This window comes from Columba livia, chromosome 11, assembly GCF_036013475.1.
Source record: "Columba livia isolate bColLiv1 breed racing homer chromosome 11, bColLiv1.pat.W.v2, whole genome shotgun sequence".
NCBI lineage: Eukaryota > Metazoa > Chordata > Aves > Columbiformes > Columbidae > Columba > Columba livia.
In genome coordinates, this window is record NC_088612.1 from 17,221,405 (window position 1) to 17,247,676 (window position 26,272).

A 26,272-nucleotide genomic window follows, 5' to 3' on the forward strand; every position below is an offset into this window, starting at 1 on the left:
GCCACTTTTCAACAAAAGTTATAAAAAGAAACTGATTTTGTAGGTTATTTTTATACAGCTGCTTAGACCATTATACGTTCACTTGGTGAAAGGACATTAAATCAGCTTCACAAATATTTAATCAAGCTGCAGCACGACTTAAAGTTTACTCCCCTCTTTCTGTGGAGAGCTAATAGCCATGCCTGCTGGTTGCTCTAGTTACCCCTTACTGGAAAACATCCAGGCTGTTCGTCCCTGTGGGTCTAAGACTTCCTTCCTGGAGCTCCCTGTCAACTCAAAAGCTAACTGTCGCTTTCTAGAGAGTAAATCTACTACAGCCAGGCTATTTCACTGGCTTTCTGAAAGGATGGGGTTGGTTTTGAGGGGGCGGAAAGGGGATGTGTTGTGTTCGAGTTAGGATTTTGCTTCTTGGTTGGTTGGTTGGTTGGGGTTATTTGTGGGTTTGGTTTTGGTTTGCTTTTTACAGAACACTATTCTCGAGTGCTGGAATAATAACTCTGTAAAGCTCACAGTTATTATAGCATATTCACTGAAGTTAAAGCTTACAGACTTCATGTAATGGGAGATAGAGTTGTCCCTTTTATTCTTGTGTAAATTCTGTTAAAGCTAGTCAAAAACAAATTGGAAGAAATTTAAGCCCTGCATATTGTTCCGGAAAGAGCTTTCCTAAGACTTTCCCAGAAATGTTGTGGGTTTCTTTTTAATTCCAGCAATGACCATTCAAAGAAGGATGATTGGTCGTTTTTTAGGTTGTAGATATCAAGTTTCCCGTCCAGGCTTAATTAGATTGTTGGATATGGCTGTCTGGGTATTCACATTAGCGTGGCTGAAAATAAGCTCTCTCCTCCCCTAGACAGTGGTATTTGAGCACAGCGGCAGCATTTCACTGCCCTGCAGCACTGAACGTGCGCCAGACTTGGGAATAAAGGGAGCTTGTTCTGCTTCAATCTCAGCCTTGTCCAGCATCGTGCAGTGACACTGGGAGATCTTCCAGGAATGTGTGTCACAGGCCCTGCTGGGGCAGATACCAAAGCAGCGTAACTACTCCACGGCTTGGTGCGGTAGCAAAGCTACTCCCATGGATGCCCATTTACAAAGTTGCTACTGAATAATGAAAGGACATTTGAAAACAACTCTGCCCAAAGCCGTGTGAAATGTATGTTGTGGCGGTTTTTCCTACTACTAAATTTGAGTTAAGAATATAATAAAAGAAGTAGCAGAAGATGAAATGTACTTTAGGAGAGTACCAAGAAAGGAGGAAAAGGTAAGCACTATCTAATAGACATGGCATGCTTGTTAAACTGTTTTAAACAGCTGCTCCACTAAGCCTAACCAAACCTGTTCTTCTTTGTCACTCCAGAAGCTACAAACAACATCCACAAAACAGGTCGCAGGGGGCTGGAGACCCTCTTTGCCCAAATGCAGCTATAAGACTCCAGCTTCAGGGCCAACTGCTGCAGAAGTCGTTCTGGAAAGTACTATGATAGGTAAGTAAAATACTGATGAGGTAATAGAGGAAAAAGGGATAAAGAAAGATAGAAAAACTCCTTCCGTATCAGAACTAGCACAGAACTCCTCAGGCTGTAAAACACGTCAGATGATAGAATAGACTTACAAAATCACGGGTGACATAAAGACTGAATAGGGAACAACCATTCAGTGTTTCTTCCAATGCAAGACCTGTAGATAATTGAACTAACTTAGTAGCAAGTTCAAAGAAGGCGAGACAGTTTTTCACATAATACACAGCTAAGGTATAAAACACTTTGCAACAGGAATGTACACTTACATCATTTGTAAAAGCTCTGCAACAAAATCTTAGAGGAGAAACTTGTCAGGCACTATTAAACACCATAAAATGAGCTGCAGGTCAGGAAGCCCCAAGGCAGCCTCAGCTCTGTAGCGTGGGCTCTGTCATCCGAGCTGCTCTCACACTCCTTTGCCAGTCACCGTTGTGATGTCCTGCACTAACACAACGCTGCACTCGAGGAGTTTTGACTTTCACCATCTATGTGGCCATTCCTATTTTCCGGCACAGCTGCCTTGCCTGCAGGACCATAACGTGAGAGCAGCATTTGTGGGCCATGCAGCTGCTTGAGTGGGCAGCACGGTGAGCAGAGCACAGCACCACCATGCATTTGGGTTCCCTGAATGGTGGAAGTTAGCTTGCCCCTGCTGTGAGCCCACCACATCTATAGAGGCAGAGAGCCAAGTTTCACCCTACTGCTATGTTTATTTACAGTAATTTGCTCAAATGTGGACTTTCACCATTAAAATTCAACAGCATGAATATGCAAAGAGTAAATCCCAGTCAGAAAGTAAATTAGTAAAAACAGCACAAAACAGCCCAGTACCTTATCTCTCCTCTTTGGTTCCATCGTGACTTATCACAGTTGACATTTCAGTAAGGCTGTAGTAGCAGATCTGAATTTGAACATTCATAAGGAGAAGATGCAATACACCAGCTTTGATGTCAATAGAATGTCAGTCTCTGTCTAGTTCGTTCAGACTGAACTTAATTGCAGGAACTGCATTAATAGTCAACATAAGCCATCTGTTTAAACATGTGTGTTTTGAAAAGAACTGCCACGTACAATAAACACACTCAGCTGTAATGACTCACATATCTGTTTACGTGAAATGAGGATTCGGCAATTTCCCCCACAAAAACACTAAATTACAGGTTAAAAGCAGTTGTATATCAACTTTATTCGTTTATGTGGCAGGTCCAATGGTTCGACAGTTTTGCTGCAGTCTGGGAAGTCAACTGCAGAGCTGCTGAACCAAAGTGTTTTGCCAGCCTTCCCTCAAGAACCTATTTGCTAAGTCAAAGCTGCACCAAGAAACATCAACAGTTCGTGGAGTTAAGTGGCTGACAGGCACATAGATATGGTTGCCAAGTGCTCTTGGACACCTTTGATCAGGGTGCACAGGGGACAGAATACTGCATCCCAGGTGTGATGCAATGGTTAAAATATCCCACGTAAGCCCAGTGGTACTGGCAGTCTGGTCGGTGATGTCTGTACCACTGTGGGCTCACGAATGAGGTAAGCCTTCATCCTGATTATACATTAAACTGATCTTCAATCTCTGATCTTGCACAGGGCTGGGGGGAAGCTGTCACCCTCTCCTTTGCAGGCCAAAGCTTTTTCAAGCAGTTGACACAACACCTGAGCAATTATGTACCAATGTGGGAAAAGTCAGAAATATGCAACCTCCCATTTTATCTGTCAGACTGACTTGGAAAACCAGGCTTTTGTTCCTTTGTTCTTCCTTAAAAGTAACATCTATTATGTGCTTACAAGAGTGAAACAACATGCTATTAGCTGTTACTTGTGGTGTCATTTCTAAGTACACTTTGTTAAATTAATCATGACAACGCACTAGTTCCTGGACTTATTCAGCAGCAGCATCAATTATGAATCTGCTTCCACAAACACTGAGCAGGGATGCAGAGACTGTGTGCTTCCCACTCACAGGTACAGAGGAGAATTCTGTTGGATTTATCAGTAATTAATATGCAAAACATTTATGGGTGCCAGTATAGAGAGGCTTGGAAAGTGGAGACGGGGGCGGGAGAGGGGGTAGAGGAGGGAAGAGAAAGGAAAAAACAGCACAAAACAACACCACCACATGCCACAAACAACCAACACCACAAAACGTGATGAAGGCACATCATTAATCAGCCCCTCCAGCACCTTTCTTCTTTAAATTCAGTGGAGATGTAAGGAGACCTTATTTTATTTCCTCAACTTCTTTTCTATTGCACAGACCACTTGTTCCAATAAGGTACAATGCTTCATTAAATTAGGAAGTCAATAACTGTGGTTTAAGTTGTACTTTATTATCACTAGTTTTCCTCATTAGATGTTTTCTTCTTCATATACCTGAGCAAGTTCTGCTCAGTCAGTGGATTTTGTTACTGTTTTTATTTCTGTGACTTTGAAGTAGACATGGTGTAGAAGAAACCTGTAGGACTAGAGCTTTGTGGGATGTGCTGGATTTCTCTCTCCTTTTAATTTACATCTTATTATCTCTCCTCCTTTTGCATCTAACAGAAATTCTCATAGCACATGCCTGTGTTAGTTTAACCACATTTATGTATCCAACAAGTCTCCCAGCACCTACCACTACTCAATGCATAAGAACATCACTAACAAGCCAAGCTGCAGTGTGTTGCCAGCTCTTTCCAAAGCAGAAAATTGTTGCTCACAGTTTCAACACCAGTCATCAGGGCAATGTTGAGGCACTTAGGTGACAATTCTGTAGCTTTGCGTAGCCCAAAATGTTCATGTCATTAAACATGAATTCAAACTGGGGTTGATCCCCAGCTTTCCTTATGATGTATCCACTAGAAAACAATCTTTTTCTCATTAGCTGTTTTAGAAAATTGTTCCCAAGTATTTTACTTGGAGATATTTCATGCCCAAGCCTCCCCTCAATAGACCTAGATTTCTGTTGTTGTTGCTATTATACCTATATTTTCTTGGGACACCTATGGCACATACACACCACTTTCCCTTATCTGACAATTGTACAACATGATAGATGAAAATAGCATAATTTTCAGGTTACTCAGCCTGATTTATCCACTTAAGTCCACAAACAGAGATGTCAACTTCAGATTACTGTTTTTCTGCCTATAGCAAACATCTGAAGGGTCCCTCGAATAACTGTCACATAGTGAAATGGGGATGAAGAGGAGGGCACACTGTGGCAGGTGGAGAAGGCTGAACCATATCAGAGGAAAGCAGGGAGAAGGGGATAAACTTCCTCTCCTGTTACACGCAGGAGTATAGTTCTTAAAGCCGCTACCACTAACGCAGTTCTGTCTGGTTTTTTTTTGAAAAAAGAAAAGTTACTTCCATGGTAGCTATAGGCCTCGTATATTTGAGAGCTTAATAAGAAGAATTTTCTCTTCTGATATCCAAAACCAGGACACCAGGGCAAAAGCTTCTTTTCAGACTTCGCTGTATCACATGTACAATATCATAATGTATGTTTATCTAGTAAATTGCTTTGAAATGAGGGTTCAGAGTCACTCTTCAGAAAAACATTAAACAACTCCTGTCTTCACTTTTCAACTGCTGTCACTCTGGATTACACATTTCAAATTATCTTGAAGAAAGAAAATGAATTTAGGAAAGTGCTGCAGAAAATAAACCCAAAAGCTAAGTAACAACAATGACTTTTCTGTGCTTGTATCTGAGAGACAAGAACCTCATTACAGAACCCTCAAGCAAAACACAAAACATACTGACCTATTTAACAGGTCCTAGCTACCCAAGAGCTCAAAATCAAGAGACTACTTTTTTCTAAGTTGCTTCTCAAAGCCTTATTGCAAATTAAATTCAATAACCAGGATCATAAACAGCACTGCAATTACAAGAAAAAGTGTTTCTTCCCTGCTATAGCAAAACAAAGCAAATAAGAAAGAGAGACTTTTTTAAAAAGGGCGTTTATCCCCCTCAGCCATTCAAAGGACAGTCAGTTTTGGTGACTAGGGGAAAAAAATGTGTATATATAAAGAATGGGATGAAAATCTGCATGTATATGTCAGAATTTTTTTATCCTTTCTTGCTTTGAAGCTGATTCGATTCTATTTAGACAGCAATGGTTTCCAAGTGCAGACAAAACATGAGTTTATTTTTTTATATAACCTACTTTAACTGATGTATGTTTTTATCACATACTGCAAGTCTTTTCATCCTTCAAGCCCTTAGTCCTGCAGCCTATGCAATCAAAAATCTTGTTAAGTTAAGAATAAGGAGCAGAGAAACGGACCATGGCTGAACCCCATGCTGTGCACGGTAAGCTATGAGCGGGGCAAACCTTCCTGCAGCCTTGTCCACTTTCTTTTTTCATCAACGTACTTTAAGGAAGGGAGATGCCAGCCTTGGAGACGCTGAGGGTCAAAGGGTTTATCAGGAATGAGTCCATCTCTTATCTTTACAACTAAAACACAAAATAAGCTGTAACAAACATGATGCTGGAAATATTTGAATGGAGTCCATGCTGGCTGTAGACAGGGGCGAAGCAGACGGGTGTCCGTGACAGCAGCCACTGCCTGCTCTGGCAAAGAGTGGCCCAGGAGGGGAAAAAACAAAGCCCAAGGCAGCTGTTGTGTGCTGTGTTGTTCCCAGGGAGGCTGGAGAGCCCAGGGGGTAACAGCAGCACCCAAGGCAATCGCCTCTTCTCCATCAGCCAGCCCTTTCACTTTGCTCAGGGTCTGTGCAACAGTTTACATGTCCAGAGATAATAATATATCAATATTTTAATATATATATCAATATGTGTTATATTAATATATTAATATCTATACTAATTATATGTCATATTAGTATATTAATATATGTACTATATAATATACTAATAATAGCTTGAAACATTCGACATTAAGTATTACTTTTTCGGTTTGTGTGCACGTCAGTGCAACCATTAGTAAAAGGAATAATGTTTTGACTTTTGAGGCTATCTTCAATGTAAAAAGTATGATGTTGCCAATAAAAGCACTACAGTAACTAGGCTATGTTACTGTGTAGCAATATTACCCTTGACCTGTAGTTTTAGGTTTAAATAAATCAACAAAGATCTGCAGTGAAGCTCACACTTTGGGTTTTACTGCAGGTGCTCAGATATTGCGAGTTGATTCTTTGGATTGAATCACCCACTGGAAACAGGAGATAAGTGATGTCAGTGCTAAGCTGTACCCCTTACAAGGCACAACATCAGCTCCATATCAGAATTGGAAATGACCCAGTTTTAGTAGTCCAAGTGGAAAAACACATTATCTAGAACTTTGTAGTTCTGGAGAAAAGACTGCTTGCCCAAGGTAAATAAAGCCCTTGCAAAGAGGCAGGAAACTTAGGAGAGGGCAGGGAGGTGGAGATGTGCAGAACAGTGAGGTAAAACAGGTGATCAGCTGATTTTTGTCAGATTTTTGACAGAGGACACACTAGGGAGAAAAGAAGGGTGTACTGTATGCAAAGGAGGGAGATGGAAAAAGACAATCATTTCCAGGAGAGAACAGCCAGAAAAAAACAAAACAGGGAAGTGATGCGCTAAAATTCTGAGACAAAGATTTAAGGGGACTTACCTTTGAAACAGTGACAGCTAATAAAGAGCAATGTATCAGCTAATAATACATTAGGGAAGACTCTGCACTGCAACTCAGCTATATCATCACAGAATTTACCCTTGAAATAACTACCAGCTTCTCAACAGCATTTTCTGTTTATTATAAATAATTTAAATTAGTAGCCATTGCTTGTAAGCCTGCCTGCTAATCCTTCAAGAGCAGCTCCCATTACATCCCAAAGGGCAACAACGGCCACACTTGGGAGCCACTCAGTGTCCCCTGGAGAGCACTGGGCTGGCCACGCACAGAGGGCTTGTCCCAGCTGCAGCACAGCCTGACCCCAGCCCAGCAGCATGGGATGTTCACCAGAAGGGGATTTTGCTCCCTAGAACTATCAAATGGATAAAATCGGTAACAAATTGAGCAGAATTGATGGCACAAGATCGCCAAGATGCAAAATTAAAACAGTCAAGTCAGCTTTAAAATGTAGATATTTTAAACTATGCAGATAACGTGTTCCAAAAGGAGCAAGTTTCTCTAAGCAGCAAGGAGCAAAGCAGAGAAACATTCACATATTTTAATAGCCTGCAGAAGATGCCACTTGATAACAGCCTGATCTACCAATACACCAGCTGGTTTTAGTAAATGGTCAAATGAAGCAATGTTATTCTGATCTGAAGTTTACTGGGTGATTTCAAGAGGTTAAGGTCACAATTCAGTGGGTTCCACAAAGGTGACACTTTGAGACTTAACTACTTAATTTATTTTCTCCTGCTTTTTTCTTTGCATTAAAGCAGGAGCCTTTGCTAAGAATGGCCATGCATGTTGTGCAGTTCGTAGATGGCAGCACCCTCAGGTGAAGCTCTGCACTTTTCTGTGAAATGAGTGCAAAGAAGAGATATGATTCTAGACTCTCACCTTGAATAAACTTTGCTGCCTCTAGCATGTGAAAGTTGAGGAGTTTTAAGCAAGGCTCGGGGTTTCTTTTGATGTACAAACCATCAGTTCTGAAATCTGCAATTGGTTTTCAAGTTTTTCAAGCAGATGGTGCAACTTAAAGCCCCCTGCAGCAATCCCATTGCAGCTGTACTTCTCAGGTGAATATTCTTATTTTCCTAAGTCAGGATTTTAAAAAAGAGGTTTGTGGCCAGAACAGTAGTTAATTGTAGTTGTGTTACAAATTATTGTATTTCTCTCAGGAGCATTATTTGCAGCACAACTTTTGTCCCACGGTACTCTAAAAAGAAACATCTTGCCTAGAACACCCAAAGATGACATGAAAGGGACAGGTAGGGCTGAACACAGAGCTGTACCCTCACTCTCAAGCTTTCTGCTGTGATCACCCCCTACACTGATTTAATGACAGCATTTATCTACCTCATACAGACATGGTCTGAATCAGATTAGATTTACTTGTTTCTGTCTCTCTTGGCAGTAATTGAGTGATAAGTGTCTGCAGGCTGCAGAACCAGAGCCAAAAACGGCACATGTAAGTGTCTTGCAGAGACACTTTATTGGGTTATTATAAGCAATGCAGTTGTTTTTCCCTCAAGTGACTCCCTCTTTGCCATGTAACCCTCACAGGCACACCAAGGAGCAGCCTGTGCAGTCTGGGCTTCCTTTCCTCTCCCCAGCCTCAGGGTGGGCTGTTGCTCACTGACAGCTGCGGGGCTCCTTTACCATCTACAGAAACACATCTCTGGAGCAGTTCCCTCCCGAAACTGCCATTTGGGCTCCCCTAGCTGGGCTCTAAGATTAGATACAGACAGGACAATCCACCCCTCCAGTAAGATTCTTGTGGGAAGCCTTACAAAAGAGAGCAAAGCGTGGCTTCTTAGACTATTTCTGTCTTTAGCTTCCTGTGCTGTTTCCCCTCAAAGCCTCATTTGCAATTCAAAAAGAGAAGAGGCTGCAGATACCAGTATCTCATTTAGCAAATCAAGCAATACGTGGGCAAGATTCCCCTCAAGCAATGTATCGGTCCATTTATTTTCACTGTTAGGAAAGCAAGCAAGTAATTTGACTGGTACAGGTGAGAAATACCGGTCCTACAGGAAGCTGGTTTTGTGTATTATTACCCTGAATTGAATGTTGCACATGTGTCTGAGGCAGGGAACATCCCCTCCTACAGCTTGTCTAAAGGGTTATACTTCTGTTACAATCATACCAGTGCTGCGCCTGACCCAGTGACATTGTCTGCCCAAAGGGGAACACAGCACGCAGTTACACTGCACAAAGTGATTAAAAAACAGCTTGCCAACAACATGCACATTTGCTGTGGTGGCATGTGCAGGTACAGCTGCCCAGCACTCCCCACGTGAGCAGGTCACTTCTTGGTTACAAGTAAAATGAGGCAGTTGTGGAAAGGGGAGCTCTCGCTGGCCACTGCAGAAACTACTGAAATCCAACACAAATGTATTACCTGTTCAGCTTTAGCGGTTTGTATTGTGAAACTTACTCAATTTAAGTGCCAGATGAATTGCTACTTATCTCCATCAGTTTCGTTTAAGGGCTTGTCAAAACTGGACAAATCACCCTGAGAAGGCAGCTGCTGACCACCTGCAGGTACCACGCACACAGTTATCACCAACAGTCAGCTTTCAGACACTATTTTAAGCTTAATCAACAACGCCCCAGAAGTTCAAATCCTTCTAGGCACATATCTTAGTGATCAGGGCTTTAGTTTCCTCATAGATAACAAAGAGTATTTGAGAATCTAGCAACAAATATACTACACTGGCCATTTTTGGAGGGTGGGTACTGGTTTAAGACCTTTCTTTTTAAAGTATTTTGTCCCTACTGGCTGCAAGCATATTATTTCCTAACAAAGCTTGATTCAAATTCTACAACCCACCCTTATTCTCTAGTCATATAGGACTTTTATTTCCATAGGAAACTGATAGTAAGTCTTTCAGTGTTGGGCATCACACATACTAAAAATTTATGCCTATCAGAAGTTCACAACTTGGAGAAATTTACATTTATTTTTTTATTACATTTTATTCTTGTTATACATTGCAGCTAATCACTGGAACCACCTGCCATCGTAGCTCTGAATATTTTAACTCTCGGCAATCCACAGCCCAAATAGCTCAAGATCTTTCCTGACTTATCCATAGAATGCAAACAGACACCAGCAGCGATTTTTGTAAGTGTATAGTGTGCCAGCCTGATTCATCTCTCTGCTGTATTCCATCTGTGTACTTTTTTATTCTATAGACTTTCTAGTTCCCCATTGTTGGACGATGCCTCTTTTCAATAAGAAATGAGACCATTGGTTGCCTTGCACTCCTCTGGTGGGCCACACTTTACTGATTTTGGATTTCAGTTGTAAACATTAAGTTCTGCATTACAGGCAAATAATGGAAGAGGAAGCTTTAATATTGCAGTATTTCTTACAAGTAAATGTCTAAGGCTTTCAGCTTTTCAGGTTTTAAGCCTTGTCTTAGTTTTCCAACACTTGCATTTTATACTGACGACATTACATCTTGCATGGGTTTAAACATTTTTAACTTGACACTTAAGACACTCTTCTGAGATTCCCTTTGCATGTAGTGTAAGCAGGATCAAACCACAGATATTTACAGTAATTTAAGAACAACAAGGTGGGCAAGACATCTTATATTACATTTCTAGTATTAGCAAAAGATACAAGCAAAATGCATCCAGGAATGTTGTCTCCTGCATCTGGAAGGTGAAATCAAACAAAAGGAACAAAGGAAGTGTGGTTTGAGGAAGCAAAGACAACGGAGCCAGACTCTTGTCAGTACTATCAGAACAGACAAGAGGAAATGGGCACAGACTGAAACACAGGAAATTCCATTTGAACATAAGACAATACAAGAGGAGGAAGAGGAGAAAAACCCCACAACTTCTTACCCTGGGGGTGGTCAAGCACTAGGACACATAGAGCCTCCATCCTTTGGAGATACTCAAAATCCAAGTGGACGTGGCCCTGAGCAACCCGCTGTGGCTGATCCTGCTTTGAGCAGGATCTGATCTCTGGGTTCAACGACTCTGTGACTCTCATGTTGACAAAAATTCAGCGGTCAATGCCATAACAAGGACTGTTTTCTTTAGAAAAAAAAAAGAAAGAGTTCTTATCCAGAAAAAAAGTGAACTGTGTGGTAAACAAACACTATTTGAAGACTGGATACAACACAAGCACCGAGTGGAAATACAAACAAATGGAGCAGATTAGCTCCATAGTGATACTCCTATACCCTCATTTTTGTTTTCTACTTTATCGGTTATTCTTGCAGTAACTTCCCTAAGAGTATGCAGCATTTTGACCTTTAAAACGGTTCCCAGAGATTAAATAACCCCTTGTTTCCCTTTGTATTCGTACAATTCTCGAGTGTTCTGCTCCTGTGGGCCATTCAACATTAAAGCCTCTGTCAGGGCACAGGGATAATCACCCTGAGGAGAAATTTCTGGAGCCAGCTGCACCTGCTTGGATATTCTCCTTTGCAGCAGCCCACCTGACAGCACCTCTGCTCCCAACCCAGCCGTCCCTGGGCACTGATGGAGCACACATGGCAGACAAACACCACTTACCTCTGGATGTGCCAGGTACTTTGTTGTCTTAGCTGACAAGGTCAGCTATTGCTCCACAACTCTTTCATAGGTACAAGCAAACTGGTTACCTCTGGGCAAGGGGAGAGGAAAGAGGTATTTACCTGGAAACTTGGTAATTAGGAAGCACAATATAAGTTCTAGTGTATATACACTCCTTTATCAGTAATCCTACCCTTGCTTGATCAGCAATCTAAACCCTCGACATGCATGCACCTTCTCATAAATTTATGCTGTTTCCTAACATTGTTTCTAACCTTAGCCAGATTTTGACCTGTACTGTTAAGGCAAATTCATTTCAAAAAGTCAGTTAGACAATTCACACTAGTTCAGGAAATTACATCGCTTGACCGATACAAGCAGGACAAACACAGCCACTGAGCAAACTCGCAGGATGTCAGAAACCTGTAAATGCAGGTTGCAGCTAGGTTATATTTCACTCTAACTCGGTTTTGAAAAAAATGACAGTTGGGTCTCATGTTTGGGAAAACTCAGGACACAAATCTCCCAGGTGGCACCTTCTGAGCCCCTCAGAAAGGGACACTCCCTGGTGGAGGTGACATTCATTTCCACCAGCCCTGTACCCTGAGAGCAGACAAGGGGCAGGAGTTCCAAGGACATCTCACTTGTGGCATCAAACACAACGGTCTTGCCCTGCTGAGCTACTCCTGCAGAAGCAGCTGTACCTACACACAGCAATAAGCCAAGAGACCAACACTGAGCAGGTGTTATCACTGGATTTGAGGCTGCAGCCCACCGAGGGGCAGGGCACATCACACACACCCCGCTGGTTTGTGCCTCCTGCCTGCTCAGGTAGAGACATCCCTGCCCTGCTCTCCACAGGGGATGAGCTCAAAGCCTGTTGAGCTCTTTCAGGATCTGAGGCAGTGAATATCAAGTACAGAGCTGGGCTAACCAAGCCTAGGTCCCATCTCTGAAAAGCCACAGCTATGATTGGAGATAACTTAGAAATAATCCATGGAAGCTTGACTCTCCTCCACCCCCCATAGAACAGCCGATCCAAAACTGCACAGCTCAATTACTAGCTTGAATCAGCTTTGACAGCAAGCTAATTAGAGGTGTGAAAGCGAGCATTTACCATAGCCACTTGTTCATCATTGGTGACACTGCTTTTGCCAACACTCAGCATGAGCTATTTCCCTGTAACAAGTTTTATCAGGCGATTTCCACCCCCTCCCCCCAGCTTCCACTCCAGGGTTTAGTCTCAGCTTCAGCACAGCAAGACCTTACAGGCCAGGCAGCAGGTCGTACTGAGCCGATCTTTAACACCAAACCTTTGTCACGCTGCTTAATACATGCAGCAGCGGTGCTGGGGCCCCCAGCTCAGCTGTAGCTCTGGCATCCAGCACTGCAAAAGCCAACTGTGCCCAGCACCCAGCTCCTTCTGCAACATTTAATGGTTGGGACCTCAGCAGAAAGCAATTCTGACAGGTACAGCTCTGATACAGGCACTGGGCTGCCAGAAGGGGTCAAGTAATATATGCTTACAAACTATCTTCTAGAATCACAATTACATAAACTAAATAATCTAGTCAAACCTGAGAAACCTCAGACAAGCTTATCTCTGGCTTTACAAGATAGCATTTGTTACTGCTGTCTATGTTAAGTTCAGGTTTATTGCTCACTGAAAACAGCTAACGGTTAGCACAGGAACATTTGACCAAAAACAAACAAACAAACAAACCACACACAAACCAACAGACAAAAAAACCCCAAACAAATGAACAAAAAAAACCCAAACAAACAAACAAAAAACCACACCATCACACAAAAACAAACCAAAACCAACCAAACACACACACATCAAAATCAGAGCAAAGACTGAAGTCAAATGGTTTCAGCTTTTGGAACTGCACACTTTCATAAAGGGAGGATAGAAATAACCATGAGAATTCATGCAGTGCCATTCTAAGCTACCTCTTCTCATCCTTTGCCTCTGGACATGAGAAAATGAGCACCTTTAATATAAGCCTCTTACCTGAGTGCTTTTCCCAATGTCTTTCTCACCTATCATGTCAAGACAGTGAAGAGCTCTTCCTTACAAGCAACCGAGGAATGGGCTGTACCTTGTAACTTGCTTCCCTGTATATAACACTTCAACAGAGCAATGTAATGAAGACCCACAACTTTGGTTGGCCCTCGCACTAAAAAGGAGCAACTTGAAGGTTTTATCAGCCAGCTTTCTCCCTCACCTTGTGCTCCTTCAAATGCTTCCCAATTTGCACTGAACAGGCTTAGAAATGCAAGTAGATAAATCATTAAGATTTAACAGAAAGGAAGCAACCTGGAAAATCTTGTTCAGTGCTTTCCTGTCTAGTACGTGCAATGCTTGACAAGGTCAGGCTCTCACTGTACCACTGAGGATAGCTAATTTTGCAGCATTAGAACATTTACAGCCACAAATAGAAAAGTAATAGCAGAAGGAACAATTAAATCAGAATACAGAGCTGTCTGGTCACCTGTGGTGGTATCTAGGCAGAACAGGCTGATAATTCTTCTCACTCTTGTTTGTTGGACCCTTCCTCTCATCTCTGGGACTGTGCTCAGTTCCCACTACCTCACCCCAGTCACCATATACCACCAGCAACCTGGGCTGTAGCCATTTCTGTTCCTGACAGTCACGAAAAGCTACTGGAAGCTCTTTTCCTCTCATAAGAATCCCCTAAATGCAAAGAACCAGCAGTACAAAACACACAACTTGCTCAGCAATCCTGATGGAGGCACGACAGGCCCATATACAGGAATGTCACCCTTTTCCCCACTCTGCAGGCAGCATGACACTGAGCACAGGCCAGGCTGAGTATAGAGTTCATAGACACTCTGCAACACTAAACTTCATTTTACTGTGAGGACAGGTTGTTCAGTATAATTTTAGTATTTTCTTCTATGACACTATTAATAATTATATTAGAATACATTGCAGTGACAGTGATCAGCACTAAGTCTGTACTGACACGCCATCTCATTTAAATACACACATTAATCTTACATGCATTTTTTTGTTCAGAGCACACAGTGATGGAAAACAGATAGCATCTAATTATGCCATTCATTTTGTGAGCGTAAGTCTGCTGTTTGTTTTAATCAAACATCCTGCTGCAAAAAGCTATCAATGGATGTGACTCATTACCTTTCCTACCTTGGCCAAATATCATGCCCAACATCTCAGCCACCTATGCAAGCCAGAAGGTCTCAGACCCAGATGCAGGATAAGTGCCCATCTGTGAAGCGGGCAGCAGTTGCTGGAGATGGCCCAGGAGGCACACGGCCGGTGGCATGTCCTCGCCAGCATCCTGCAGGGAGGTCCTTGTGCTGAGCAATCCAATTTACACGGATTTCTCCAGCCTGCGGGAAGTAGCTTAGCAACCCAAAGATAGGCTTTTAGCACATTTATATTTTCATCTAGCTGTTCTTTCTGCAGCTCCCCACAGCAATTAATAGTTACACTAAAAACTAGAAGAATGTTTCCCCCATTAGGCCCCATCATGTGTTCGGTCTTTAACCACAGTCGCTGTGGTTGGCTAAAAAGCCAAGCTGCAGGAACAGAAGTACCAGTGCCTCCCCAGAGCCAGCCTGAGAAACTGGGAACAGCTTAGAACAAGTGGTGCAATAAATGGAATTTGATACAGCAAACACTGTGCTGCCTAATCCCCAGTCTACACGTCTGTGCTGTTAGGCTTTTTAGGTCATAGATATTTGCTTCCCTTGGTATTATTCCTGAACTTTACCTGAGAAGCAGCACAGTTATAGGAATTGCATTTTACCCCACAAACTGTATTTGAGTATAACCTGCACGGATTTCTGGAAAGGAAAAGGTAAGACTTGCTTTACAGTAATGTTTGTCCAAAATTAAAGGGGCATGGTTAAAGTAACTGGGTTTGAAAAGTCCAGCACAAGCAGTTACTCCCAGTGCAGCCGAAACAAATAATATTTGCTTAGCAAAACATGAGTCCAGGATCTTGGCAGGAAGACCTTCTTTCCCTCTGACAATTGTCAGGTTTTTTAAAAATGAAATTAAGATGTGATCTTCCAACCAGTGAGCACCACTGAACACAGCTGATCAGACCACCCCAAAACAGGAGTTTTGCTTGAGTCATTTACCATATCTTCACGGCATTTTAGAAGGTCAGAAAGCTTCTGAAGAGAGTATCTCTTTACTGTGACTAGCTGTTTGCTAATGCCAGGAGGTGGATTTTCTTCTTGCTGTTGACTCTAATATGAGCATTGAGACATCATGAGTTTTTCCAGGCTGAAGTATCCAGTTGCCTTCTTGTTTGTTTATGCAGGTGTTTTACGTAATAGCCCCAATAAGGCTGACGCTTTCAGAAAGCAGCTGCTGCACAGGCAGCATCGTATGAGTTCACCACTTACAGCTTAGTTGACCTCTAAAAGCACAAGAAAACACGTTCTACGCCCTCTAATATTCAAGTAAATTCAAGTGTTCAAATTGTATTATGGCTTTGCACTCCTAATAAGAACAACACCCTGATAAGGAGCACCCCAAAGCTCAAAAGGCACCAAAACATAAAAACACATACTAAAATGGGGGGAGACAACGAAATTGTTTTCTCTCTAGTGCTACAGTCATAGTTAGTCCTGAGTGTGACTAATGTAGCTGAACAGGCACTTAATTCAAAGTTCTTATCGTAAAGAGGTAGATTACAAGAAAAACCTGAAGTTACATTATTTACCAGAGAAACACAGGCAAAGTCCAGTTGTCCTTTCCAGGCTTAAACTCTGCCTTGAATTAGATCTACAAGTTTTCTGCTGAATGACCAAATCACTTTTTAGCACACATCTGTCATCAAACTTCTGTAAGGAGGCTTCCTCAGACAAAAATAAAAACAAAACATTGTTTAAACAGCCTTAAAAACAGCTTAGTTTTCTTCCAAACAACAATGAAGCCTTCAGTTCCTTGAATACCTGACTAGGTGAGCCCAGCTAAAACTTATTTTCCTATGACAAGAAGGGAGGTCTTTCTCTAACGACTGAACTCCTTCCCTGCCTGACGGAGGATGAGACTTTATGAGCACTTCTCTTTCATGCTAGTTACTACACTGTGCCCATTAGCCTGCAGAAAAGAAGGCTCAGGGAAGATCTCATTCATGTGTATGAATATCTGATGGGACAGAGTGAAGAGAATAGAGCCAGGCTCTTCTCAGGGGTATCCAGTGATGGGACAAGGGGCAATGAGTGCAAACCTAAAATACAGGAAATTCTGCATATGTAGAAAGAAAACTTTTTTACCGTTAGGGTGGTAAAACACTGGAGCATGATTCCCAAGCAGATTGTGGGGTCTCCATCCTTGGAGACACTCAAATACAACTGGACATGGTCCTGGGCAACGTGCTGGAGCAGGCCCTGCTTTCAGGGTGGTTGATACAGTCTCAACTGTTCCATCGTTCTGTCCCTGCGGCACAGCACTGGCACAGCCCGTGTCACGGGGCAGATGGATGATACCTGCTGTAGTGTGACTGTACATGATTCTCTGACACATGTAACTTCTCTTCTGTATTATCTCAGCCTCTTTCTCCATGTGTATACCTGAGAAGAGACTCTAAGTCCTAAGAACTAAAAATGTGATGGTGGACAAGTGATGAGCCTGAAGAGGGAGCCCCTGCCTTCTTTTGGGAGACCCCATGCAATAACCAGTTAAATAGGCTTATTTTTTTCAGAATTACTGATTATTCCTCGAAGTCACCTTTCTCACTTCTTCACACTTCCTTTAGGTTTCCCCTATAGTCAGTTTGCCCACATTCAAGGATACCAGTGCAGTGTGTCACCTCCAGCTGTGCAGTGTGTCAGCACATTTCATTCTTTCTTTTAGCACAAAGGGATTACTATTCCATTCCATTTTAACCAGTTTCTGGGAATATACCCGGCCATTCTCCTGTGCAAGTTGTCCTTTGTGTAAGGATTCTGTTTTTAGAAGCATCTCATGTGCACTGGATCAAGGATAAGCAGTGGGCATTTCTGAGCACTCGTGGTCACAGTTATCATCCTTTGGGCTTTTTCTGCTATTAGAAAAGGGGAAAAAAAGATCTTTCCTAGGGTTCTTAAGTCTGAAACAGAATCAAGTGATTCAGTGGCCAAGCAATGCCAGGACTTCACATGAACAGTCCCATGATTTGCAGGCAGTTACACTCTTGCCAGAATAGGGCAGGGGGCAGATCTGCTAGAAATCTTCTTGAAAGAGCATTTAAGCTGTAGATTTGGCACAAGCAAGGCCCTGTTCCTACAGCCTCACAGGGAACAGAAGAAAACCTTCCTTTTCTGTGCCCCAGGCCTGTGTGGATTGCTCCTCCACTAAGGCTTATCTGCCTTCACATAATGAAGACTGCAACTCAATCAAGGGAGGCAGCAACAGGCCTGGACTTCCAAGACAGTTTCTGTCTCCTTCGACTGGCACAGCTGCAGTTTCTATGAGTTTGTGTTTTACTTAGCTCCCAGTCCACCTCAGCAGAAAAAAAGAAAGGAAGAGGAAGGGGCAGGGGAAGGGGAAGAGGAAGAGGAAGGGGAAGGGGAAGATTGCCTCCAGCATGCAGGAGCTCTGCACCTTTGTGTTTCCCATGGTGTCAAAACAAGTGCCTCAGCCACTCACTGTTTGCTGGTAGAGAACCAAGAAAGTTTATCCTAATTTTATCACAATGACTTGAACAAGGTATGCAGTAAGTCATTAGCTGAAGCAAGAATTCAACCCAGAGATCCCAGACTATCCTTTGCCATATAGGTGTCATATCCTATCTGCCTGAGTTTTGGGAAGGATGTGATAGCTGAACAGCTGAGAGTTATAGCTCCAGGGTTCATTCCTGACTAAAAGACAATTACTTGCAACTTCCTTCTGACAGCTGTGAAATCAACCATGGCAAGGGAAGGTAAATGAAGATGCTAGCTGTGCTACAGCATCACCCACTGCAGAGTGACTCCAGGCAGGAGTCACCTCTCTGTTGAGTGGTGTATAGTGTAGGTCTGTGGAGAGAGCCCTGTCTGCAGTGATTTCTAGCTGCTGCTCGGCAGCTGGTCACATTACCCTCAACACAAGCTTAAACCTGCTTTGGGAGTCCAAATCCTCCATCTCTGTTGTAGGAAAAGGGCTCATTCCCAAACTTTCTCTCTCTCCTCCTCACTGAACACAGGAGGCACTAAACCATCCATTTCTGTATATACGACTGCTGTCAAAATGGTCTGTTTAACTGATGTAGTACCTGGGAGCTGCAAGAGTTCAGTGCCTATGGTGTGCATTGTGCTCTGTGTACCTGCTTGGGGACCGGAATGAGTGAAAAACAAGGCTTCCACACCCTGAAAGCCACGGACAACGCCAGCTTTGACTTAGTAACTGCCTAATCCTTTATCCTAAAGGCAAACCTGTCCTTCTGCCCTCCACTCCTACTAGACAGGCAGAAGGTCTGCTCAGCAGCCACCTGTTAAATTTAACAGCAAATATCTCACAGAGTTTGAAGTGTTAAGCAGCAAAATAAGGCGCAACAGCATGGGGTTAATACCAAACACCACAGTGCTTTGAAGTATTCTTAAAAAAAAAAGAACAAAAACAACCCCAAACTTTATTTAGTAGAAAACTTTGAGAAGACAAAATTAGTCTGTTTGAACATTTGAAGTGTTATACTGAAAACATACTCATTAGAGACAACTCCTGTTCTCCTAAGGTGTAATCTCGTTTCATACTGCACCCTTTATTCAATGCTTTCATCCTTATAGAGAGACTGTAAAGCTCTTCTTCTGCAATACCATCAAAAAAGAAGTCCTCATTGAAGATGGGATTTCTGCTTCTCTTTATAACAGTGCTTCTCTGCTTCTGTGTTTTCCCTGGCACCAGGGCAAAGGTGATGCAGCAGTTTATGTTTTTGGGCTCTACAGAGTCATCGTATAAACCCTCTGCACTGATCAGGCGGATCCGCAGCCTTTCATTTTCTGAGCAGTACTCAGCTGACAGCCTCAGCATGCCTCCCTTGTCCATTACCACAGCCCTCTCTCCCACTAGTCTCTCCCGGCTGCGAGTCAGGTCCAGGGGAAGGATGGGAGAACAGGACATGCTAAAGCTCCGCATGGCAAGCAGCCCCTCTGAGGCCCGCCTGGTGGCACAGGGACTGTTATCAGTGGAGCTGCTCTCCTCTGTAGAGAGAGAATTGTTCCTGGCCACACTGGATTTGTTCTTGGCTTTCAGCGCTCGGCAGAGCAATCCCTCCTGACTTTGTGTTTTGATCAGGGAGCAGGATCTGGGAGGTGATCTGCTGAGAAGCGGAGAGCTGAAAGGAGAGGAGTCGCTGGAAGAGGCAGTATCACTGTCACAGGCGCCTTGCCTGTGCAGAGAGAGATGCTTGGGAGGCAGCTTCACAGAAGCAAAGCTAATAGCAATGGGATTAGACTTAGTCCCTCTGCCACTGAATGTGTTTGCTCTGGATCGAGACAGCATCAAGCTGGGCAGAGCACCATGTGAATTACCATGGAAGATGGACTCTTTCCTCCTGGTGTGGGGACTCTCCAGCAAAGTGCAGAAGCCATAGGAAGTGGGGGCTCTGGGAAAGTGAGGCAGGGAGAGCGCTGCTTGGGACTGTGGGTCCGAGTTGGTGCTTTCTTCCTCCAGGGCTGGAATCTCTTCAGCACTTTCCACCTGAATGAGATGTGGCAAAATGCTGGGGCTGTAATCAGAAGAATTAAGATCTGCATCCTCTGAGCTGTCATCCTGGGAGCCAGTGCCCTTAACAGAGCCAGAGCTGGTCAGTCTGGGGGGAATGCAAAATTCAGGGATTCTGTCAGGGGTAAGCACATTAGGAAAAGCAGCAGCCCTCAGTCGAGCTTTTTCAGGCAGATTTTGGCCAGGTGGCAGTCCCAGAAAGGCAGAACTAGGAAGGTTTCCATTTTCATTTGATGCTCTGATCTTTTCCAAGAACCACATCACTGTAGCTTGCCAGGAGGTCCTCAAAGGGGAAAAGCTTGAAGTACAAATCCACCTGCAGACAGAGATGCAAAAGTAAATTATCACCCTTCTTGGACACACTTGAGCAGAGCAAAGCATGGAGGATGCTGTTCAAGGCAGGACTAGCACAAGCCCAGTCAATCCTCAGGTTCAAAACAGCCTCTGCCCTCCACACTGTCTTTAGCAAAGTAGAATGGATTTTTCCACAAGAACAGAACTAAATCACTAAAGAGATAAAACAGCATCGAGTCCCTGCCGGGGAAAGCGTCCCTCTCTGATAAACCCCACCGTCCTTCTCCCTTAGCAGAACACGTACCTTGTCAAGTGCAACGCACTCGTTCTTTCCAGCAGCCCCGCTCGCTCAGCCCAGCCTCGAGCACCCTCGGCGGCTGCAGGCGGGAGCCCACACCCCGCCGGCCCTTTTCTAGTGGCGCCAGGCGCCTCCCACCCGCGACAACGGCGGAGAGGGGGAGGGAAAAAGGAGGGAGCGGGCTGCCGGGGCGGTGGAAGGAGGGAATGGAGGGGGCTGCCGGGTCGCGGCCGCGCCTCCCGCACTCTGCCCCGCAGCGCTCCCACCGCCAGAGAGAGGAGGAGGAGGGACATCGTCGCTACAGCTGTCCCTCACCAGAGGCCGCGCTGAGCACGGGGGACGTGTCTAGAGCAAAGGAGAGGGACCTTGCAAAATGAGCTTTCCACGGGAAAGCGCTTGTCGCTGATCGCCCCACGACCCCGCGGAGCCGCAGCTGCGCTCGGCAGCCGCCTCCGAGCCCGGCGGGACGGGGCTGCCCCCGCAGGGTGGCCAAAGCCACCCGTAGAGCAAGCAGCCCCTCCTCCCCCTGCTTCCAGTTTCTTTTTGATTAATTTCCATTTACAGAGGCGTCCCGAGGTGATTCGAGATTAACTAACAAACCCGGGACAAAGACAGAATTGTCTCAGTGCTGCTTTTCTTCTCGAGATCCTGGCAGGTTTCCAGCGTGAGAGCAGTAGAAAGCGGGGATTGCGGTTTTTCAAGCTCATTTGAAACGAGCTTTGCTGTTTTTCTGCATCTGGATGTGCGCCCACAGAGAACATGAGACAACCAAGCCTTGACCCAGTGTCCTACCACTGATACTCAGCAACAGCAGAAACAGGAATGCAGATGCCCTAAGACAGACAAGGCAGAAAATGCTTTGAAATGGAGTATTTCAAAAGCACAGCCATGTGCAACACCTAACAGACAGCACGTAGAGCCAGGTGGGCTCTGTGAACTTTCTCACCACAGTTCTGTAACGCAGCAGAACTCGAATGGACCTCTGCAAAATCACTGATTATTCTTCAAGCTAGAAGTAGGAACCTTAACTGCAAAGCCACCAAGGCCTGCCAAGTAGGTTAGGTAAACACTCAGTTGAAACTGTATGCCTGCAACACAGCAGTAGTATACATCATTTTCTGCCTTTCCTTTTCCTGCTGAAGAGCTAAAGCTCATGTCTATTGAGTACCTGAGGTAGACAAGATGTGCTCAGAGCAAACGAACAAAATGGGTTACAGGGGCATGGAACATTTTGAACCTGCTGAAAGATTTAGCTGAGAACACACATGTGCTAGGGCTGAGCCTTGCCTCTCTCCTGCATGTTTTATAGCAGTTAGGCTTCACTGTCAATTCTCTCGTGATTCAAATGAGAGAAAATTCTTTCTGCCATGCTTTGTAAAAAGGTTCAGGACACCCCAAATGTGACAGTAACATTTCAGTTGTCAGTGCTTTTCCAGTATACTTAAGTGGACTTGCTGTGGGTGCAATTCAAATAATTTCTGATCTAATTTAGAAGCTTCCAGAGAGGGTTTGCGCTCTCTCCAGTTAATGAGACACTTGAGCAGCACAGTGAGAGGCGCTACTGGAGGCACTGGGATGCTCTCCTTTGGGAAGGAGAATGCGCACAACATAGCTCTTACCTGTTCAGACCAGGCAATACAGTACTATACATTATGCATTACATATCATGTAACTTCCAAAGAGTAAGTGAGCTTCATTCCAATATATACACCTGTGCTTTTAATACCAAAGATTTGACTAAAAAATTAATAAAAATGCAGGAAATTGAGCTTTTTAATAGTAATCTTTTTATCTCCAGTAACAGTTCACAGAAGCAGTTCAGATATGGAAATCAGCCTCAGGTCTATTAAGTCCACAGCTAGCATCAGGCAGTGGTGAAATAGTTATCCTGTTTTAGGTACTTAATTTCCATTTAGTCTCTTTGGGCTTCCTCTGCAGTTAGTGAAAATAGCTAGGGGGTTTTCCAAAGGGTTTTCCAGAGTCTCCTGATTGCGGTTGCCTCTTTCCTGCTGGTGACTGCGGAGAGAGAGCAGGTGCCTAACATTGGGTGGTATGTATCCTCCCTTTCCTAATAAAGCCTGCACTTTATAGCCATTTAACAGATTGCTGATGTGCTGGGAGTTCAGCAACACTTAAGTACTTGTACATCCTCCCCTGGAAATAGGCACTTGAATGTATGATTAGCTGTTTTGCTTCCTGTGTTCAAAATCGTTCCTCTTTCCTTGATTAGTTTCAGAACATAATTAAAATATGCTGCCAACAAGACTTCCTGTTGCTATTAAAAAAAAAAATAAAATAGAAAGTGTCTGTAATAAACCACTTTTAAACCGGAAGGGATATAATACGTGGTAAGGCTTTATTACAACTCCAGTACCAAAGAACGGGTGAAACCCTGGGACCTGGCCAGGGGCTGGACAAGCTGTGACGACAGGAAATCTCCTACCTGAGCAACACGAGGCGAAGCCTGGATTTTTCCTTCACGTGTTGCACTGACTGTATTTGTCCACGGCCGCTTTGCCGTCACTCGGCACCGTGACCCGGCTCGGGAGGGGCGGAGCGGGGACCGGGCACCCCCTGCCGGCCGCACGGAAGGGGCTTCTTCGGGTTCACACGTTGACACGTTTGAACCTGAGCCTGCCAGATCCCTCGAAAGGGGTCCCTTTCCGTTCTTGTTTGACTGAGCTGATTTTAAGTTTTTAATTCACTGTTTGGTTTATAAATTATTTATTTCTCCTGCAAAAAACGGCAATGTTCTGGTAGTTCTACAAGCTCCTGAGCACAGAGGTGTTGCACATAAACACACTGCCATAGCACATTTCTGTAAAGGGAGGAGAACATCATTAACCCGTACAACTGCAAAGCCTGTCCAGTGCAGCTATTATAGTAAAATATATCTCTACCTGGAATAATTCCACAAACTCAGAACCATTTTCCAGTTCTTCATTAATGGCACTGACTGGTTCAATGGCCTGGAATGGAAGTATGGGGGGAAACCTTTCATTTGTCAGCAGTTTGTGCTGGGCAGAGGCAGCTGAGCACCTTTGGATGCTGTACACCGGAACTGGAGACCTCTCCTCATCCAGCCGAGATGACTGGGAAGATAAAGAAGAACTTCTGGCCCTGCTGTGAAAGGGAGAGGCATGGGAGAGACAGCACAGAACAGCTCGGCACTCTTAAAGCAACACAAATGGCTGAGTGCATTATACTACCTAAAATATGCAGAATTTTCCAGAGGCTGCTGTGGAAATATTCTGTGAAAATAAATAATCCTGTTTCATTTTATTTTCCCAAAGAAAGCAGCAGAAAATCAGCTGCAGTTTCTTGGAAAAAACAAACAATCAAAAAAACACACCCAAAAAACAAAAACAAAAAACACACAACAAAACCCCCAAAAACCAAACAACTGAGAAGCACTTCAGTGCCTTTTTTTTCATTAGAGATTGATATGATGAGCAAACTTATAGCACATTGATTCATTCCTGTCATTTTGACAAAGATAAAAGATATCTATTAGCAGTCCGCTCACCACCTCTGGCCTAAATAAAGTCATTCTGCATTGCTTGTATCGCAATACAAGGTAGTCACAGAGGTTCAGCAGATCTAATCTGAAAACTTAATCTTGTGTTATTTTGTATCGTATTCGATCTTATACCCCATTAGCTAAGGCTCATTTCTACACAGCTTTATGAGAAGTGTCCACGCTCCTTTAAAGTAACAAAGGAAAGAAAAGACACCCAAGTGCTTCTTGGCAGCAAGAGCACAGAGGTGGCCGGGCCCTTCGTGCAAAATATCTCAAGTACCTTGTGTCACAGCAGTATGAACTGTAAACATCTAAAGATATGAACTAGAGTATTTATTCTTTCTAGCATATTGCATAGCCATGTGATGAGAAGCTGACATTTGCCATGCAAAATCCAAGAAGATTATGCTGTCCCTAATTCCACTGCCACTGAAGTCAGCCCAAAATAAATAAATTTTAAAAGTTCTTCATCTGAGGTGTAGGACTATACAGGGATCTTGACCACATTTGGCTTCGAATGCCTTTCCATGTTTACAGTGGAAACACAAGCAATTGCAGCATGTCTATTGCAAATCTGAAAATGTTTTTTCATTGTTTTGCCTGCATGTTGTTGAATTTATTTTCCCTGCATGCTTTCTGCATTTCTTTCCCTGCATGGTTTCCAGGATTTAAGACCCCATAATGCAAAACCCAACTTCCAGCATTAAATGTATTTCAGATAAAGCATGGTGTCCAGGGCCAATAAGATTCAGATGCTATTTATGGAAATGGCAATCTAGCATTTCAATTAAAGAAATATTTTCCCATGAAAAAATGTGGTGCCCAGAGCAGATGAGCTCTGTGCCACATTGTTTCACTGTTTTCTCTGCCCCACATTGTGACATGAAGGTAGAGTCTGACTTGCACTAACAGCAATTCCCATGCTCAGCTGTGTGAAGGAACCCTCTAAACAGATATGAATATGTATAAGCTGGAAGAAGAGAGATAATAGCTGCAATGAAAAGGGGAATTAAGTCTTTCTTGCATTTTCTGTGTTCAAGCAACCTACCAGTAATGACTAACATCCTTTCTGAAACTGCCTCTCTCCTTTAAAGGACATCATATGGGGAACATTTTATTCCATTCTCTCAAACACAAGTAAGAGCTTGTCTATAAACATTCACAGGTAGATAATAGAAATTTCTGATTAGCCTCAATTCCTTATTCTCTGCCTAATCAGCTTGTTCGGTTACTTTGCTGCTAGTGTATGAGATTGTTCAGTACTGATTTCACCTCTAATGATTAAAAACTGGCAACACCTCCCCCAAAATATACCAGCTTCACTTCACAATGATTATTAATTCTAAACATCCATCAGAAATGTTTTGCCTAGACTTCGTTCTACTTGTGAAGCACAAAAAAACCCAATATACTATTTTATCATGGAAGTTTAGTTTCTAGAACCATCAGTAACAAGAAAGCACACTCTTGGCACAAAGCAAGTTCTACTGGGAAAATAGAGCTGGTCACAAAGAAAAGCAGATCACTGGCTTTGATTGGATTAACTGAACAATTTCACTGGCTGATAAAATTAGTTCTTTCTTATCATTGCCCCTCCCCTTGGAAAAGATTTGGAAGTTTTGACTTAAACGTACACCATTGATTTAAGTGCCTACAGCCAAAGCCTGGGGAACGGGGTGACTTTTGAGAGTGAATAGCTTTTTCAGTATTCCCTATGTATCTACAAAGTCAGAACAAATTCAGGCCAAGAGGATAAGCAGATTCTGGATATGCATACTCTCTGCTGTGGGTCAGATGAGTTATGACACCCAAATCCAGGTAAAACACACAGAA

The 26,272-nt window shown here is 43.5% G+C and overlaps 1 protein-coding gene and 1 long non-coding RNA gene across 12 annotated transcripts in view; one reads left to right on the forward strand and one right to left on the reverse strand.

The window, feature by feature from the left end:
* LOC110357763 (C2 calcium-dependent domain-containing protein 4C-like) overlaps positions 1–26,272 on the reverse strand; it is a 66,576-nt gene that overhangs the window by 15,704 nt on the left and 24,600 nt on the right. For 3 of the 11 annotated variants that reach the window (XR_010475270.1, XR_010475265.1, XR_010475268.1), the window contains exon 1: positions 10,958–14,802. The exons of 1 other annotated variant lie outside the window; for it this stretch is intronic. Coding sequence is in view for 3 of the 10 variants with exons in the window: in XM_065076162.1 (XP_064932234.1) it covers positions 19,293–20,643; positions 20,926–21,212 (1,638 nt within the window). In the remaining 7 variants the exon portion in view is untranslated. Of the gene's footprint in view, positions 1–1,615; positions 1,681–2,354; positions 2,734–10,957; positions 14,803–19,200; positions 20,644–20,925; positions 24,043–26,272 lie in introns of those variants that run through there. 7 more of the 11 variants (XR_010475269.1, XR_002411586.2, XR_002411584.2 and 4 more) reach the window with 4 other exon arrangements.
* LOC135580504 (uncharacterized) lies at positions 116–3,884 on the forward strand. The gene is made up of 3 exons (XR_010475275.1): positions 116–1,264; positions 1,361–1,487; positions 2,727–3,884. It is a non-coding gene; the product is annotated as an uncharacterized LOC135580504 (long non-coding RNA).